The following is a 19,148-nucleotide window of genomic DNA, read 5'->3' on the forward strand; positions in this document are numbered from 1 at the left end:
GTATTACAACACATTTGGAGATTGATGGTCATTTTTGAGTTAATGTTAGATTAAATATCTCAAAGTAAATGCATGGATTAAGCACCTGGGCTGTTTAAAGTCAAATGTGTCACTTTTGGATGCAGGAGATCATATAGTTGTGCATTTGTGTAATGTAGCTAATCCCTCATACTCCTGGACCCTCATATTTTTTGGTGCAATTTCTGAAAAACTTATATTATTTGTCAGTTGGCTAGGCTAAAAACAAGCCTTACCTAGACCATTACAGGCCACATTTTGGCCTTTGTCATGGCTAAAAAAACTGAGTTTTTTTTGTTTGTTGTTTTTTTAAAGTAATTCCATATCTGATATGTTATTCTCAGCTGAAGTCAGGTAAAACACAAGATGACTAAATCCTTACTTCTGTATGTTAAATTTGTGCCATTTTAATAGTATAAAGTATTTTATAGTATAAATTAATATATAAATTATTCTGTGAGTTGTGTTCCGGGCCCGTTGATGCTTTAGCCCAAGAACATATCTGTGTTTTTAGCTGCTGGATGTTTGAAATGTGTAATAGCCAACTTGATGCTTTGCTTTTCAAAGGGGACAAATTATTATTGTATGCTTTGACATGCAAAAAAAAAGCTCATTTTTCTCATTCTGTCCGTGTGGATATACCAGATTTTATCCTTTGTCTGAAGATGGGCCAAATCTGATTGAATCCCACGTTTTCAGATTGAATCAGCCCACAAAAAAACTAACTGGATTGTTAGTGAAATATGGAACCTGCATTCAACTTCTACTTGCATTGTTGTTTAGCAGAATTGGATAATTATTATGCATAATTGACAATTAATATAAGAAGAAACATTTAACCGTACAGTGTTAACCGGATAAAGTGTGAGTGGAGTTCTGAGCTAATATGAAATCAACCTTTCACCTTAAACAGAAACACAAATATCAAAAGCATTGCTTGATGACTATTAAAACTTTTTGGCATACAGCATGACTTAAAATGTCCGACAAGACATGAACTGTACTGTTTTGAATTCAGTAACTGTAAGAGACTGCAAGTGTTTAAATATACCTAACTTTTTCTCCAGATGATTGTATTATCAGTTTTGTTCCTGTTGGGGGCGCTGTTTCACTGTGGTCCTGGTGTCGAGGCCGAGAGCGACACTATTGAGGTGCTGAAACAACATGCACGTAAGCCACATTTTACCCCTTTTATCTACATCCTCACAGTGTCATATTCGCAGCCATTATCATCTGTCAGCTGTGTGTCGTTTATACTTTGCATCTCAAATATGTGCTGTTTTTTACTTAAAAACTCAGATCCTGCATAAAACTGGTTCTCCTTCTCCCATTCTCTCCAATCCTCCCTCCTGTTCCAGTCATGGTGAGCAAACCTCTGACCTGCAACAAGTGGGACTGCAACTGTACCTTTAATCGCCAGCGAGACTGCTGCTGTGCAGCCAATGACATGTTCAAATTAGAAGAGGATACCTTCACAAGGATGGCACACCTTTGGACGGATCTCATCTCACTAAAATACAAAGTGAAAGGGCTCGCAGGTACACAAACATAAAAGAAGTGTGTTTTAAAACAATGTTTTGTGAACACTTTGTTGTACAGTTCAATCAATCACTATTTTTCTTTCAGCTGGCACCAAGATTGCCTTCAATGCCTTCATGAATACTACTACTTCTGCAACCTCTGGTTCTTCTATAAAGTGCTTCGGTCCCTTCAATACTGATGTGCCAATCCCTTACACTGACGTCACTCTGAACCTGGGCTATGGCTATAACCCTTCCCTGGGTAGAAAACACACAGACAAAACACACAAGCTTCACCCACCACTTACAACCACTTTTACAACCTCTCCTGTCCTCTCCTCTCTGCTCTGTGTAAACAGCCTGTTAAAAATTTTTAAATGGTGCATTTTTGGTGATCTTTCAAAGAAAAATTTACATTTCAGAGGGCTTCAGAGCGTTGAATTAAGGCCTCATGTAAAACATATATCGCTGCAATCATACACACACACACACACACACACACACACACACACACACACACACACACACAAACACACATACACACACACACACACACACACTCATTAAGGCCTCATGTCAAGCATGTATCGCTGCATTTCCACTAACTCCTCCCCTCCGTCTGCAGGTATCTTCACTGCACCGTGTGCTGGCGTGTATGTCTTCTCCTTCACAGTCTACTCATATGTGGGGGACGGTGGGCGCCTATACCATAAAGTAAACCGGATTCATAGACTTAAAAACATCTGATTTCATAACACTTTCTGCAGTTTGTCATCAGCTGATTGTTTTTTAATTTAATATTGTTGTATCTGTAGGTCCAGCTGAAGAAGAATAATGTCGTGATAGTCAGTGTGTGGGAGAACAATCGTGAAGATTATGAAGATAGTGGCAATCAGGTAAAAGAAATCTGTGAAATGTGAAATTGTAAATAGTGGTTAGTGATTTTGATAAAAGGTGCATGAAGCCTGACACTGTTTACTGTTTGTTCTTTCAGGTGGTAGTGTTGGAGCTGTACAAAGGAGATCAGGTCTACACTGAGCTGGCATCTGGGAGGATGCTCTGTGAACACATGGAGCACAATACCTTCACTGGTTACATGCTGTACCCTGACACCTACGACTACTATGACTAATAACACATTTTCAGACTTACCAGGACCTTATATAAATTAATTCATCCTGGCTCAAATGAGATTGTGATTCATGAAAACACACTAGTGTTCTTTATCACATGTTGATCCACCAGAAGTAGTGTTGTAATTCATAGTTTAACCCGTGCTGTAGAGAAGAATGAGTCTTACACACACACACAGGTCATATCTGTGCACAGTTAGAAAACAGGAATTCAGGTGTTTGGAAATATAAATATATGGGCATGCATGTGGATGAACTACCACCACTACAGTGACAGCCTGTGTACAGAGGAAGTGTGAAGTTGTTTTGATTTTGAAAAAATAATAAAATCTTATTTGACAAGTGACGACATTTCTATATTTATTTAAATGTGGTATGTATTATAGCTTGCAACACGCACACACACACACACACACACACACACACACACACACACTCACACACTCACACACACACACACACACACACACACACACACACACACAAACACACACATACACACACACACACACATTTTCATCCCTTTAGAGGACATTACATTAATTTCATGGAGACTATGCTAACCCTAACCTTAACCTTAACCTAAAGCCAATCTTACCCTAACCTCAAACTAAGTCTTGGAAGGCGAATCCCTGCAATGTGACTGTGTTAACACGTTGATGTTCCATCAACATGAATGATATACACACAGACATACACATAGACCATGAATGGAGATGCAGTAAGTAGCAGTCAGAGCCACTGATATCATTTGGGAATGATAACAGCAGGTCATAACGCTGCCGCTGCTAGCAGTTGGCCTATGACAGTATTGTATAACACTGTAAACAAGAGCCTTTCATGGAAGCTCATTACAAACGGATATAAACTACAGCCAAACTCAGTAAATCCCTTTACTTGAATAAACACATGTAGGAGCAGCTTACACACATGCTGCACACACACACAATGACAGTTTAGACATACCAGTCATTCCTGTAAGAATCTTCTGTGAGGGAGCAGGGAATACACTCTTGTCGGCCCTCCCTTAAAGGAACAGTTTGATAATTTGGCAAATTTGCTTATTAAGTTTCTAGTTTAGCTGGTAGGTCAATTTTGTTCCCTTTAGACAGAGTGAGGCTAACTTCTCCACCCTTTTCCCAGTCTTTTTGTAAACCCTCTGAAACCAATAAACATGTTTTCTTTAAACGATTGCCAAAAATACACTGTTTATGGTAGAAAACAACTATAAAAACAGACATTATCAAAATTCAAACTTCATACAGTCCTTGTATGTATATTTTTTGAAAGTTTCCATGAGAAAAAGTTACCAAAACAAAGTGTAACACCTGTCCCATTTAGCTAAGGAATTGGCTAAGTGTAGAAGTATGGTGGGCAGTGCCCTGGTTACGGTTTCTAAAATTCAATGGTGCTCTTATGTGTTTAGGGACATTTCAAAACTTTTAAATTACTAGTGGTGCTTTCAAACAAATTTGAAGTGTGAGAGTAAAGCAAAAGCTATTCGGTATTTTTTAAGATTTAACCTGCAATTTCAGTAACACAGCCTCTTAAAAAAAATGTAAACCTGAATTTTATACCTTGGAAATATGACACAAACAAATTGACTTTAGATTAAATTTAAACAAGTTTAGTCAATGTAATTTCACATACACAATAATCATTTCAGATCAAATATCAAATGATCAAAATACAAAGATAGATACAGATTACAAAACTGTAATGGCAGTTTCACTTTTTCAACAAGCAATAAAATAAAAGGCAATTGCTAGTTTATCAGTACCACTGGCGTAGCCAGAAAAAAGACATTGGTGTGCACCAGCAATACTGGGTGTGCCAAATTTATTTTCAACAGAGTATTACACCTCCACAAACATTCAAAAGAATGTGTCTCTGGAATACAACATTATTAACACAACAACAACATATCCACACATTCTCTTCAGTAATATTCAACAGTTAGTTTACAGCAGGTCTAAACATTCACTTGTGACGTGCTCTCAAATAAATCGATAATGCTACCTATACACCAGAAGACTTTGAAAAGATTTGGAAAAGACTCCTGGAAGACTATCAGCTCACACCTGCTCACGTCTAAAGAAGAAGTGTTTAGAGTTTTTAGTCACAGCCTAGTCTCACACTGAGATTCTACAAAGACTGTCAATCTTTCAGGGTCACTATTTTCAAGACTACAACTAGATTCTTTTTGCATTTTTTACCTACCATGCATTTTTTTTCCTCATCATGCTCTAAGTAAAAATTGACTAAATGGAGGAGAAGCAGCTTTTGGCTCCAGCTGCTCTAGTGTGTGCAGTGGTTTGTGTTGAAAAAAACAAAAACAATAAAAAGAAGAATAGACGCCACAAAATGCCCCTCACAAAGCTGAAAAAGGGTTTCTGTTTTTCATGATATACATTTATGCCCTATTTAATTATGTGTTTGATTGAATATTTATATTTATCAGCTCTTTCAACTCTCATTTAGTTAATCATACATTAATTATCGATTATTTATTACTTATTTATGTATAGGCCTTATTTATACATTTTTACTGTGTCTCCTTACTGTTCTCTTTACTAAGAAACAGCGCCCCCAAAATCCCGCTTTTGGCCGTAAGTATATGACATCACTATATTTAGGGACCGAGCACTATTATTATTATTTCGACAAATGAATCGCCTTTTTTATGCCTTTATCATATTCAAAACTCACCAAACTCGCACCAAAATTCAATCGTGTCCAAAATGTACGTATTTTATATGTTTCAGAAATGGACGTGGCAAAATGACCTACTAGCACCCCCTAGAATGCAGCCCCTCACACAAGTTTGTCATAGTGACACGAAATTTGGGACACACATGCATCATGGGAAGACGCACCAAAAAGTCTCAAGAAGCCATACCCAAAACTGTACAGGAAGTCGGCCATCTTGGATTGAATATGGAGTTTTCGCCATTTCCACGCCGCATACTTTAACAAACTCCTCCTACAGATTTCACCCAATTGCCTTCAAACTTGGTCAGTAGCATCACAAGGCCTTTGAGAAATATGGCGTCTCGCCATGAAACACGAGCGCGTTATAACGTATAACTTTTCCATACTTTGTCCAAAATTTTACCAAATTTGTACCAAATGGCGTGTCTCATACCACTGTGCTCAGGGTAGGTGTAAAACATGTTACTTGCTGTTACCAGCAGGGGGCGCTATGACTGTGTGTCAATATTGACATGTGGGTGTGTTCCGGGCTGGACCCTAATCACGTGTGTGAAATTTGGGACAGATTGAACAATGTATGGTCAAGTTAGCCAGTCTGGTGTTAGATGGCGAGACGCCATATCTTGCCGCCATGCCACGCCCACATAGTGTGACCGTCGGTAAAGATTTAGGATTTTTTTTTTTAGGATTTAGGACAGTCCCAAATCCTAAATCTTTACCGACGGTCACACTATGTGGGCGTGGCATGGCGGCAAGATATGGCGACAATGTATGTTCAAGTTATACAGTCTTGTGTTGTATGGCTAGGCGCAATATTTAGTCGCCATGTAACGGCCACATTACATTACATTACATTACATTACATGTCATTTAGCAGACGCTTTTGTCCAAAGCGACTTACAATAAGTGCATTCAACCTGATGGTACTAGACATAGACCACAGGAATCAAGTAAGTACATAACTTTAAGAGCTAACTGTCATCGCTACAGGAGTGCTGTATGTTAAAGAAGAAAAGAATAGAGAAGAAGAAGAAAAAGAGCAATTTTTTTTTTTTTTTTAATTTAAATATATTTATGTGTTAGGTGACCATGGCTTAACCGAGGTATTGTTGGAAGAGATAGGTCTTCAGCCTGCGGCGGAAGATGTACAGGCTGTCTGAGGTCCTGATGTCAGTAGGGAGCTCGTTCCACCATTTGGGAGCCAAGATAGAGAAAAGTCTGGAAGAGGTTTTGAGGTGAGTTGACCCACGGAGGGTGGGAGTCGCCAGCTGTTTGGCTGATGCAGAGCGGAGAGGACGGGCAGGGGTGTAGACCCCACATATTGTGAAGGTCAGTAAACGTGTTGATAAGTTGTGTTCCCCAAAGCCTTGTGATGGTACTGACAAAGTTTGAAGTCAATGGGATTAACTCTGTTGGAGAAGTTATGTAAAGTATGCAACGTGGTCATTTTATGAAAGGGGGCGTGGATAAAGCATAAGGGTTGGGGCTTTATGAAAAAATTGTGATGTAGAAGTGTTAAGGGCTGTACGCTGATGAACCATGAGAAATTTGGAGCAGATGGGACAAAGAATGGAAAAGTTATAACGATCTTGTGTTTTATGGCGAGACGCCATATTTTGGCGCCATGCCACGCTCACATAGTGTGACTGTCTGTAAAGATTTGAATATCTTTTGATCCCAAAGGCCTTGTGATGGTACTGACCAACTTTGAAGTCAATCAGATTAAATCTGTAGGAGGAGTTCATTAAAATATGAAATGTGGTCATTTAATGAACGTGGGCGTGGTTATAGCATAAGGGGCGGGGCTTTATGAATTATTATGATTTAGACGTGTTAAGGGCTGGACTTTGATTAAGCATGAGAAGATTGGAGCAGATCGGACAAAGAATGGAGAAGTTATAACGGTCTCGTGTTTTATGGCGAGACGCCATATTTTGGCGCCATGCCACGCCCACATATTGTGAAGGTCAGTAAACGTGTTGATAAGTTGTTTTCCCCAAAGCCTTGTGATGGTACTGACCAAGTTTGAAGTCAATGGGATTAAATCTGTTGGAGAAGTTATGTAAAGTATGCAACGTGGTCATTTTATGAAAGGGGGCGTGGATAAAGCATAAGGGGCGGGGCTTTATGAAAAAATTGTGATGTAGAAGTGTTGTGGGCTGTACTCTGATGAAGCATGAGAAGTTTGGAGCAGATGGGACAAAGAATGGAAAAGATATAACGATCTCGTGTTTTATGGCGAGACGCCATATTTTGGCGCCATGCCATGCCCACATAGTGTGACTGTCGGTAAAGATTTGAATAACTTTGGATCCCAAAGGCCTTGTGATGGTACTGACTAAGTTTGAAGTCAATCAGGTTAAATCTGTAGGAGGAGTTCATTAAAATATGAAATGTGGTCATTTAATGAAAGTGGGCGTGGATATAGCATAAGGGGCGGGGCTTTATGAATTATTATGATTTAGAAGTGTTAAGGGCTGGACTCTGATGAAGCATGAGAAGTTTTGAGCAGATGGGACAAAGAATGGAGAAGTTATAACGATCTCGTGTTTTATGGCGAGACACCATACTTTGGCGCCGTGCCACGCCCACATATTGTGAAGGTCAGTAAACGTGTTGATAAGTTGTGTTCCCCAAAGCCTTGTGATGGTTAGGGTTAGGGTTAGCCACAACCCTAACCCTAACCCTAATTAGGGTTAGGGTTAGGGTTAGGGTAGCCACAACCCTAACCCTAACCCTAACCCTAACCCTTATCCTAATTAGGGTTAGGGTTAGGGTTGTGGCTACCCTAACCCTAACCCTAACCCTAATTAGGGTTAGGGTTAGGGTTGTGGCTGGATTTAATCCCATTGACTTCAAACTTGGTCAGTACCATCACAAGGCTTTGGGGAACACAACTTATCAACACGTTTACTGACCTTCACAATATGTGGGCGTGGCATGGCGCCAAAATATTGCGTCTCGCCATAAAACACGAGATCGTTATAACTTCTCCATTCTTTGTCCGATCTGCTCCAAACTTCTCATGCTTCATCAGAGTCCAGCCCTTAACACTTCTACATAACAATATTTCATAAAGCCCCGCCCCTTTGCTATATCCACGCCCCCTTTCATCACATTACCACGTTGCATCCTTTAACAAACTCCTTCTACAAATTTCACCTTATTGCCTTCAAACTTGGTCAGTACCAACACAAGGCCTTTGGCATCAAAAGTTATTGAAAGCTTTATCGGCGGTCACACTATGTGGGCGTGGCATGGCGGCAAAATAGGGCGTCTCGCCATGAAACACGGGACTGTATAACTTCACCATGCATTGTCTCATCTGGCCCAAAATTCTTACACGTGATGAGGGTCCACCTCTGAACACACCCACATGTCAATATTGACACACAGTCATAGCGCCCCCCGCTGGCTACAGGAAGTCACATGTTTTATACTTAGCCCTAGCAGTAGGCTCCACGTAGAGACACAAAATTTTGGTACACACATGAATCATGTGGAGACGCACCAAAAATCCTCTTGGACCCATACCTCAAACCCAACAGGAAGTCCGCCATCTTGGTTTGAATATCGCACAATTCATTGTTTTTTCCCATTTCCACCTTGCATACTTTAACGAACTCCTCCGACAGATTTCACCCCATGGACTTCAAACTTGGTCAGTACCATCACAAGGCCTTTGGGATCAACAGTTATTGAAAGCTTTACGGACGGTCACACTATGTGGGCGTGGCATGGCGTCTCGCCATAACACACAAGACTGTATAACTTGACCATACATTGTCCAATCTGTCCCAATTTCACACACGTGATTAGAGTGAAGCCCGGAACACACCCATGTGTCAATATTGACACACAGTCATAGCGCCCCCTGCTGGCTACAGGAAGTAACATGTTTTACACCTACCACAAGCACAGTGGTAGGAGACACGCAATTTGGTACGCATAGGGACTGAGCCCACAGCGCCGCGTCCGACGTGCCCTCCCCCGATGGCTCCACTCTGCTCGGTCCCGTTCAGTTCTGTTTACAGGCCTAGTTGTATTTAGGACTGAGCTTACTATCATTATTGTGATGTTCCTTTTTCCTGTGGAAGTGGTTTTACTGGCCGGTCTGGAACCGGTGACCTTTTCCCCGCTCATATATTGGTTGTTGATTGTGTTACATCACTGAGACTGCAATCATATCAAACACGTTTGATATGATCCAAACCCAAGACTAGGAAAAGACTGATATGAAACAGAGCAGATTACTACCTTAAACTTAACAATGGAGATGACGGGAGCGCCGTGACTCCAGTAAAACTCCTAGATTTACTAAAGACTTTCAGTTTTTAGTCTGGGACTGTGGAAATTGTTTGGTGTAAGCCCAGCATAACAAAATAATAGAAAAAGCACACCGCAAAAACACAACACACACACACAGACATTGCGTGCCCAATGAGATGAACATAGTGAAATATAACATTCATGCATGGAGCCATAACGTATCCACATTACGTGTGATCAAAAACACTATTTAATCATCTGAACACATTGGGCTTAGCAGCAGAGTAAAGGACACAATGATATTGCGCTCACCTGTGCTCTGAATTTACAGGGCGAGACGGCGTGGCGTGGCGTGGCTTGGCCTTGAAGGCATTTATTATTTCATCAGAGTCCAGTCTCTCCGCAAGCTCTTTTTCAAACATGAGCAACGAAATGCTGTTAAGTCTCTCTGTGAGCATTGTAGCTCTGCTGGTTGATTTAATCCTGTTCACAACCGAAAACAGGCGCTCCACAGAGCAACTTGTGACAGGCAGTGACAACAGAATACACAGTAAACCGTTCATGTTGGGAAAAACAACTTTGTCACATGAATCCAAGACTTCAATAAGGGACAAGAACTGATGTCCCCCGTCAACTTTACGCCTGATGAGTTGCCCAAACACAGTGGCCCTCATTTATCAAGCGAGCGTAGAAACCAGCGCAGATGAGTGTATATTTCGTCTTACGACAGGGTTCACGTGGGATTTATCAAAAGATCGTCTTTCTCCAATCACAGCGTAAAAATGATCGGCTGTTGATAAATGTGGTGGCTCGAAACGAGCGTCATTTAAATGTCACGCCCTAATATATACCCGATTCAGAAGACTCGCCTTCAGAGTTTACGACACCGAAGGACGCAATAAGGCCAAAAAGAGGATCCCCCCCCCCCTCCAATCTTCCTGCGTTTTTAATATGGGAGCCAATGAGGCTGTTGGTGTGTGTCGGTGTATTGGCGGCGTGTGTTCTATAACTCTGACAGCTTTACCAGAGGATTGTGAGTGAGAAGACAAATTTTCCTACGTTTCTATGTATAAATTATTTCTGTAGAGTGGAATTTGCACCCTTGAGCACAGTTTTCAAATTTATTTTTTGACAATTTTGTCTCTCCCTCTACACTCTTGCGATGATGTCACACACTGTGACACAAACATACTAGGAAAAACTAGGAAACAAATTGAGAAAAAAGTCTAGAAATATCTAAAAAAGCTTTAGAAAAATTTAGAGAAGGATCTAGAACCTAGATGATATTACTTTCTAGATTTTTCTTAATCTTTCTCTAGATTTTTCGAAAGCATTTCTAGATATTTCTAGATATTTTTCTGGATTTGTTTTCTAGATCATATTCTAGATTTTTTTTAAATCTTTTTCTGGATGTTTTTTCTAATTTTTACAAGAGCATTTCTATATCATTTCCTAGATTTTTCTAGATCCTTTTAATTTTTCGAACTCTTTTCTAGATTTTTCTTAATCCTTCTCTAGAGTTTTCGAAAGCATTTCTAGATATTTCTAGATCTTTTCATGGATTTTCTAGATATTTGTGTTCTAGATCATATTCTAGATTTAAAAAAAAAAAATTTCTGGATTTTTTTGTAGTTTTTACAAGACTAGATTTCTAGATAATTTTCTAGAATTTTCTACATCCTTTTCATTTTTCAAAATCTTTCTTGATATTTCTAGATTATTTTCTTGATCTTTCTCTAGGGAAAACTAGGAAACAAATTGAGAAAAAAGTCTAGAAATATCTAGAAAAGCTTTAGAAAAATTTAGAGAAGGATCTAGAACAACCTAGGTGATATTGAAAAAAAATCTAGAGATCTAGAGCTTTTCTAGATTTTTCTTGATTATTTTCTAGATTTTTCTTAATCTTTCTCTAGATTTTGCGAAAGCATTTATAGATATTTATAGATTTTTTTCTGGATGTTTTTTCTAGTTTTTACAAGTGCATTTCTAGATCATTTTCTAGATTTTTCTAGATCCTTTTAATTTTTCGAAATCTTTTCTAGATTTTTCTTAATCCTTCTCTAGAGTTCTAGAAATATCTAGAAATGCTTTCAAAAAATCTAGAGAAGGATCAAGAAAAATCTAGAAAATAATCAAGAAAAATCTAGAAAAGCTCTAGGAAAAACTAGGAAACAAATTGAAACCTGTGTGTGTGTGTGTGCGCGCGCATGTGTGCGTGCGTGTGTTTGAAGCATGCGTAAGCGCGCACACTCCTCACATATGCATATATGTGAGGAGTGTGCGCGCTTACGCGCATGTGTGTGTGTGTGTGTGTGTGTATCTGTAACTGTAATCACATCAAAGATCAAAGGCAATCAGATCAAAGCAATCAACAGAATTAACTGACACCTGCCAATGTCCCGGAAGAGTGACAGCAGCCAGAGGTGGACAGACTTTCTGGCCTCGAACAGAAAGCACTTTTGGCAAAACCTTAATACCTATCATTGATCCGACTTCACTTTGAGGGTCCTGAGTTCTTCCTGAACGTCTACATTTTTTTTTTTTTTTTTCAGAAAAATGAAAAAATAGCTTTGTTAGAGCGATCTAAAAAAACTGTTACATCTCCCTTCTTCAGAAATCTTCCTGCGTTTTTAATATGGGAGCCAATGAGACTGTTGGTGCGTGTTGGTGGCGCATCTGTGCGTCCTACGACCAAGCTATAACTCTGACAGCTTTATCAGAGGATTGTGAGTGAGAAGACAAATTTTGGACCTAAATGTCACGCCCTAATATATACCCGATTCAGAAGACTCGCCTTCAGAGTTTACGACACCGAAGGACGCAATAAGGCCAAAAAGAGGACCCCCCCCCCCTCCAATCTTCCTGCGTTTTTAATATGGGAGCCAATGAGGCTGTTGGTGTGTGTTGGTGTATTGGTGGCGTGTGTTCTATAACTCTGACTGCTTTACCAGAGGATTGTGAGTGAGAAGACACATTTTCCTACGTTTCTATGTATAAATTATTTCTATAGAGTGGAATTTGCACCCTGGAGCGCAGTTTTCAAATGTATTTTTTGACAATTTTTACTCTCCCTCTGCACTCTGAGCGATGACATCACACACTGTGACACAAACATTCCGTGCAATACACACCCATTATAATCTCAGAATTTCTCCAAAAATGATCACAGTCATTGAACAGGGATTGATAAAAAACTATATGACCTATCGAAACGTGGATTAATACACCGATACACAAGACTTGTGTCTACTGTTTAAAGTTTAAATGGAGTCTCTGGGAAATTATGCCGGAGAAGTAGAAGTTTAAAAATCTCCAATTATTGTTCTTTTTCGCTCATTTTTTTTCGGCCATCCCATTCATTTCAATGCAAAATTGCACACCGATCCCGATCAAACCGCACATTTTGATATATAATTTGTTCTGCAACTCTTCAAGTTGTAGGACTAGTAGCGGGACGAAATTGCGTCCGGAAGAGGAAGAAGAAAAAATCCACAGTATAACAATAGTGCTCAGGGCTATTGCTGTATGGGACCAGTGCTCGGTGCGATTGCCCCATGGCCCTAATTACAGAAATACGCAGCGACAGAGGTTTGTGAAATAAAAGTACTTATAGTTATAAACTCAAACAAGTTCAGTGAATATTTTACATTTGGAGCACGGACTTAGAAGTTTTCACAGCTTTTTGGTTGAAGGAGGTAAACAGTGTTTTAAAGTAAGCTTTAATTCCAAAAGAAGAGTCAGAGTTTCTCAGAGTCAGAAAGTGAAACGCTGACGTCCAACAGCTGCAACACAACAAATTGGTTTTGTTTGGCAGCAAAAAAAGTGAAAAAGAAGGAAATCAGTGCTGCTGTCAGCAAAGTAGCGGACCATTAAACTCCCGGCGAGGTTTGAGTAATTACATCGTGATATATAAAGCCTAATAATCTATATACTATCCGAATATTGCTATTATTATGATGGAGATATATTATTCACCTCTTTACATTTACTAATAATGATGTCCTAGTCAGAGGAGTGTGTGGCAGCGATGATTGGAAATGTTTCTATTCGGGCAGAACCGCTGGTGGAGGAGACGCTGACGCTCTGGTGTTGGAGCTGGATAACAGTAAACAGCAGAAGACAACAACATTAAATATCCTCGGCTGGTATTCTGTTTACCAGCCAACTGTCTGTCAAGGATCATAATCCACAAGGAGCGCAAATCAGAATCACTCCTGATGGGTGCACACCTGCCCAGGTGTCGCAACGCATCATCTGACGGCAATTTTTTTGGGTGTGCCAGCTGCCTCTGTGGGTGGCACTGGCACACCCTGGCACACCTGTGGCTACGCCATTGATCAGTACTCACGAATCCAGGTGTATTCAGCAGGGCAAACCACAGGAGCAGAAGAAACAGCAGGAACCATCGACCAAAGCAAACCAGCGGGAAGGATTCAGTTCTTCATGTGTTCCAAAAGGGCTTATTAGTCCTCTCTTAAAAATGAATTGCTGTGGAAACGGATGTACTTATTATATTCCAATATCGTTATAAAACTAAAACGCCAGTGATACAACGATACTATCATTTATCAGGATAGTTTCTGGGAAAATATATCATCCTAAAAAAATGTGTTATTGTGACAGGCCTACTAACAAGAGCTGCAGAGCTAACAGAACAGCTTGCAAACTCTTGTAGTTTACCAAAAAGTCCAAACCATTATGATAACTGGTTGTCAATCACAAAGTTGGACATCTCATAAACTCATCACTGACCGTTGATGGCTCGCTTCAGCCCACAGACTGTATATTTCTGCCTAGTTCCACTGTCAACTGCGTCTTGCAACTAAGCCCCACCCCTCTACCTGAGAGTAGAACCTGATTGGCTGAAGAGCTAACTAGACAGTCCAATTAAAACACTGAAAAACAAACATTGACATATCATGCTAGTTGAACTGTGGGGCTGATGATGCTGCGTTCGATTGCACTCGGAACTCGGAAAGATTTGACCTCCGAGTTGGAAAAGTGCAACAGAATTGCCCTTGAACTCGGGATTCCGACTCGGGAATTCGGGTAGGATCCAAGCAGCCCGAGTAGGTCGGAAATACGTGGAAAACCTCAAAGCAAAATGGCGCCACACAGCTTGAGAGGTAAACGTTGTCTAAAATGTGTTTAATTTAGCATTTGTGTTACTAAAAGTGTACGATTACTTTGGAGTGGTACTTGCACTTCCACTCTGTTAATTAAAGAGTTAGAATTAAGCACAGTAAAAGTGTAAAAAATATTATATTTTTTCCCATATTTAAACTACATTAGTCTATAAGGTGTAATACTGCACTTCTTTTTATTATATCCAGGAAATTGATGAGATTTAATTATATTTTTGTCTCTTAAGTATTTGCAGACCACAATTCCACCCTATATTTGGACCCAGAGAGGACACAACCATTTAACTGTATGTTGTACCAGGCAGCTTCTGACCCGTCAACTTTCTACCCTGAGGAACACCTCACGATCAAAATAGAAATCATTACACTTCGTGAGTGAAATTTTGAAAAAAATGTTTCACTGTAGATGTGATTCATATTCAGTGTTTTGTCCTAAAGGACCAGAGAAACGAGAAATATTCACATTTAATAAGCTTTCTCTTTCTCTGTCTCTCTTAGGTAGTTGATGTACTTCCTCAGAATAATTTTTAAATGCTCGAAAGACATCCAAACAAACATCAATTTGCTGTGGCCAGCCATGTTTTCCGAGGTTGAGCAATGAAACGCATTTACCTTGGAAGTCGGAATTTCCAACTTGGATCTTTCCGAGTTCCAAGTGCAATCAACACGTGATGGCTCATTACATGTACACATAAAACAAACTATTCTCTTTGTCATGAACTCCAACCTTTTACCTTTGAACTGTCAAAATAATGTCATGTTTATTTTATGCATTTTAACCCTTTCAATTATTTTTTAAAACATATTAATATTTTTTAAACATCTGTTATATGACTTTTAATCAAACCATATTTATGTATTTTTTTTAACTTTAAAGAAAACTATGTATTGAGTTTTATAATGTTTATATGACTTTTAGCCAGGCTACAGAAACTTTTGTGATATTTCTGTCAAAATCGATTTATTTTACCTCTCTCATTTAAAAACGTCTTCGAAAATAAACTGTTAGGAACAACTAGATCCTTAAAACATTAAATTCTGCGCTCCTCAGTAACACTGTGAAGCCATGATTTATTCAGCTGAGACAAACTGTCACGTGACAGATATTCACTGAAAATCTGTTTACACAGAGCAGAGAGGAGAGGCTGTGAGTAGAGGTTGTAAAATGCAAAAAAATGCAAATACTTCAATATGTATAGCATGTGGAGACACATTTTTTTTCCAATATTCTTGAAACTTTTTAATTTATCAGAGAAATTCAACTTGCATTTTCCCTTTTTTATGATTTATGTAATTATATCCGTGTTATTCTGCACAAAAGACATATTTGAGTTGTTCCCACTTTTAGCCATGATTTTGCTGATTCCCAGAGCTGCAGGACTTAAATATTTTATGTATTACAGTGAAAAGACTAGGCCACAGTGAGTAAAATGTAAAAAGAGCAAATGTTCATAATTCACTTTGTGCACAAGTGAACACAGCTTTATACATTTTCTAAAAGGACAGCGATACAGACTTGTTAGGGACCGAGCACCGATGGTGCGAGGACCCTATTGTAATTGAAGGAATTATTATTATTAGGGACCGAGCACCGATGGTGCGAGGACCCTATTGTAATTGAAGGAATTATTAGGGACCGAGCACCGAAGGTGCAAGGACCCTATTGTAATTGGTCCGTTTATTAGGGACCGAGCACTAACGGTGCGAGGACCCTATTGAAATTGGTCCGTTTATTATTATTCTTGTGAATTTTGAATCGCCTTTTTGGGGCCTTTCTCATATTCAAAAACTCACCATTTTTGGAATATACGTTAATCTCATGTGAAATTTACATATTCTGGTATTCGCGGGAATGGGCGTGGCAAAATGACTCACTAGCGCCCCCTAAATTTCACTACCTCACACAGGTTTGTCGTAGACACACGAAATTTGGTACATACGTGCATCATGGCAAGACGCACCAAAAAGTCAGTGGAAGCCATATCCTAAAACGTACAGGAAGTCGGCCATCTTGGATCGAATATGGAATTTTCCCCATTTCCATGCCACATACTTTAACGAACTCCTCCTTCAGATTTAACCCCATTGACTTCAAACTTGGTCAGAAGCATCACAAGGCCTTTGGGATCAAAAGTTGTATAAATCTTTACCGTCGGTCACAATATGTGGGCGTGGCATGGCGGCAAAATATGGCGTCTCGCCATAAAACACGAGATTGTCATAACTTCTCCATTCTTTGTCCCATCTGGTCCAAACTTCTCATGCTTAATCAGAGTCCAGCCCTTAACACTTCTACATAGCAATATTTCATAAAGCCCCGGCCCTTATGCTTTATCCACGCCCCCTTTCATAAAATGACCACGTTGCATACTTTAACGAACTCCTCTGACAGATTTCATCCGATTTACTCCAAACTTGGTCAGTACCATCACAAGGGCTTTGGGATCAAAAGTTGTATAAATCTTTACCGCCTGTCACACAATGTGGGCGTGGCATGGCGGCAAAATATGGCGTCTCGCCATAACACACCAGACAGTATAGCTTGCCCGTACATTGTCCAATCTGTCCCAATTTTCTCACAGGTGATGAGGGTCCAGCCCTGAACACACCCACATGTAAATATTGACACATAGTCAATAGCTCCCCCTGCTGGCAACAGGAAGTAACAACTTTAACGCCTAGCCCCAGCAGGAGGTTTCACGTAGAGATACGAAATTTGGTACACATGTGCTTCATGTGGAGACGCACCAAAAAGCCTCTTGGACCAATACCTCAAACACAACAGGAAGTCCGCCATCTTGGTTTGAAAATCACAGCATTCATTGTTTTTGGCTATTTCCATGACGCATACTTTAACGAACTCCTCCTACAGATTTCAGACTTCAAACTTGGTCAGTACCATCACAAGGCCTTTGGGATCAAAAGTTGTATAAATCTTTACCGACGGTCACACTATGTGGGCGTGGCATGGCGGCAAAATATGGCGTCTCGCCATGAAACACAGGACTGTATAACTTGACCATACATTGTCCAATCTGTCCCAAATTTCACACACATGATTAGGGTCCAGCCCAGAACACACCCACATGTCATTATTGACACACAGTCATAGCGCCCCCTGCTGGCTACAGGAAGTAACATGTTTTACACCTACCACAAGCACAGTGGTAGGAGACACGCAATTTGGTACGCATAGGGACTGAGCCAAAAGCGCCGCGTCCTACGTGCCCTCCCCTGACGGCGCCTCCCCCGACGGCTCCACTCGGCTCGGTCCCGTTCAGTACTGCGCGCAGTCCTAGTTATTATTTTTTTCCGAAATGAATTGTCTTTTTGGGGCCTTTCTCATTTTCAAAAACTCACCATTTTTGGGAGATACATCAATCTCCCGTGAAATTTATGTATTCTGGTAGTCGCATGAATGGACCTTGCGAAATGACTCAGTAGCGCCCCCTTGAAATTTTCCAAAGAGCCTCACAATATAGGCTTTTTTCACCTAGAGACACAAAATTTAGTACATACATGTATCATGGGAAGACGCACCAAAAACTCTCAAGAACCCATACCCGAAGACGAACAGGAAGTCGGCCATCTTGGATTGAATATTGCACTTCTCATCGTTTTTCCCCATTTCCACCCCGCATACTTTAACGAACTCCTACTACAGATTTGACCCAATTGACTTCAAATTGGGTCTGTACCATCACAAGGCCTTTGGGATCAAAAGTTATTCAAATCTTTACCGCCGCTCACACTATGTGGCCGTGGCATGGCGGCAAAATATGGCGTCTCGCCACAAAACAACAGATCTTTGTAACTTTTACATACTTTGTCCCATCTGCTCCCAACTTCTCATGCTTCATCAGAGTCCAGCCCTTAACACTTATAAATAACCATCTTTCATCACGCCCCGCCCCTTATGCTTTATCCACGCCCCCTTTCATAAAATGACCACCTTGCATACTTTACATAACTCCTCCAACAGATTTAATCCCATTGACTTCAAACTTGGTCAGTACCATCACAAGGCCTTGGGGAACACAACTCATCAACACCTTTACTGACCTTCACAATATGTGGCCGTGACATGGCGGCAAAATATGGCGTCTCGCGAATCTAACACCAGACTGGATAACTTGACCATACATTCTCCAATCTGTCCTAAATTTCTCACACGTGATGAGGCGCCAGCCCTGACCACACCCACATGTCAATATTGAAACACAGTCATAGCGCCCCCCGCTGGCTACAGAAACTAACATGTTTTACACCTAGCCCGAGCAGTAGGTTTCACGTAGAGACACGATATTTGGTACACATATGAATCATGTCGAGACGCACCAAAAAGCCTCTTG

The 19,148-nt window shown here is 40.2% G+C and overlaps 1 protein-coding gene across 1 annotated transcript; it reads left to right on the top strand.

Annotated features, from left to right (window-relative positions):
- Positions 1-260: 260 nt before the first annotated feature.
- On the top strand, positions 261-2,986 carry cbln18 (cerebellin 18). The gene is made up of 7 exons (XM_059331974.1): positions 261-372; positions 1,086-1,188; positions 1,377-1,556; positions 1,645-1,800; positions 2,164-2,252; positions 2,354-2,434; positions 2,533-2,986. The coding sequence occupies exons 2-7, from the start codon at positions 1,086-1,088 to the stop codon at positions 2,668-2,670; spliced, it is 747 nt and encodes a 248-aa protein (XP_059187957.1). The 5' UTR covers positions 261-372; the 3' UTR covers positions 2,671-2,986.
- Positions 2,987-19,148: the final 16,162 nt, after the last annotated feature.

This window comes from Centropristis striata, chromosome 4, assembly GCF_030273125.1.
Source record: "Centropristis striata isolate RG_2023a ecotype Rhode Island chromosome 4, C.striata_1.0, whole genome shotgun sequence".
NCBI lineage: Eukaryota > Metazoa > Chordata > Actinopteri > Perciformes > Serranidae > Centropristis > Centropristis striata.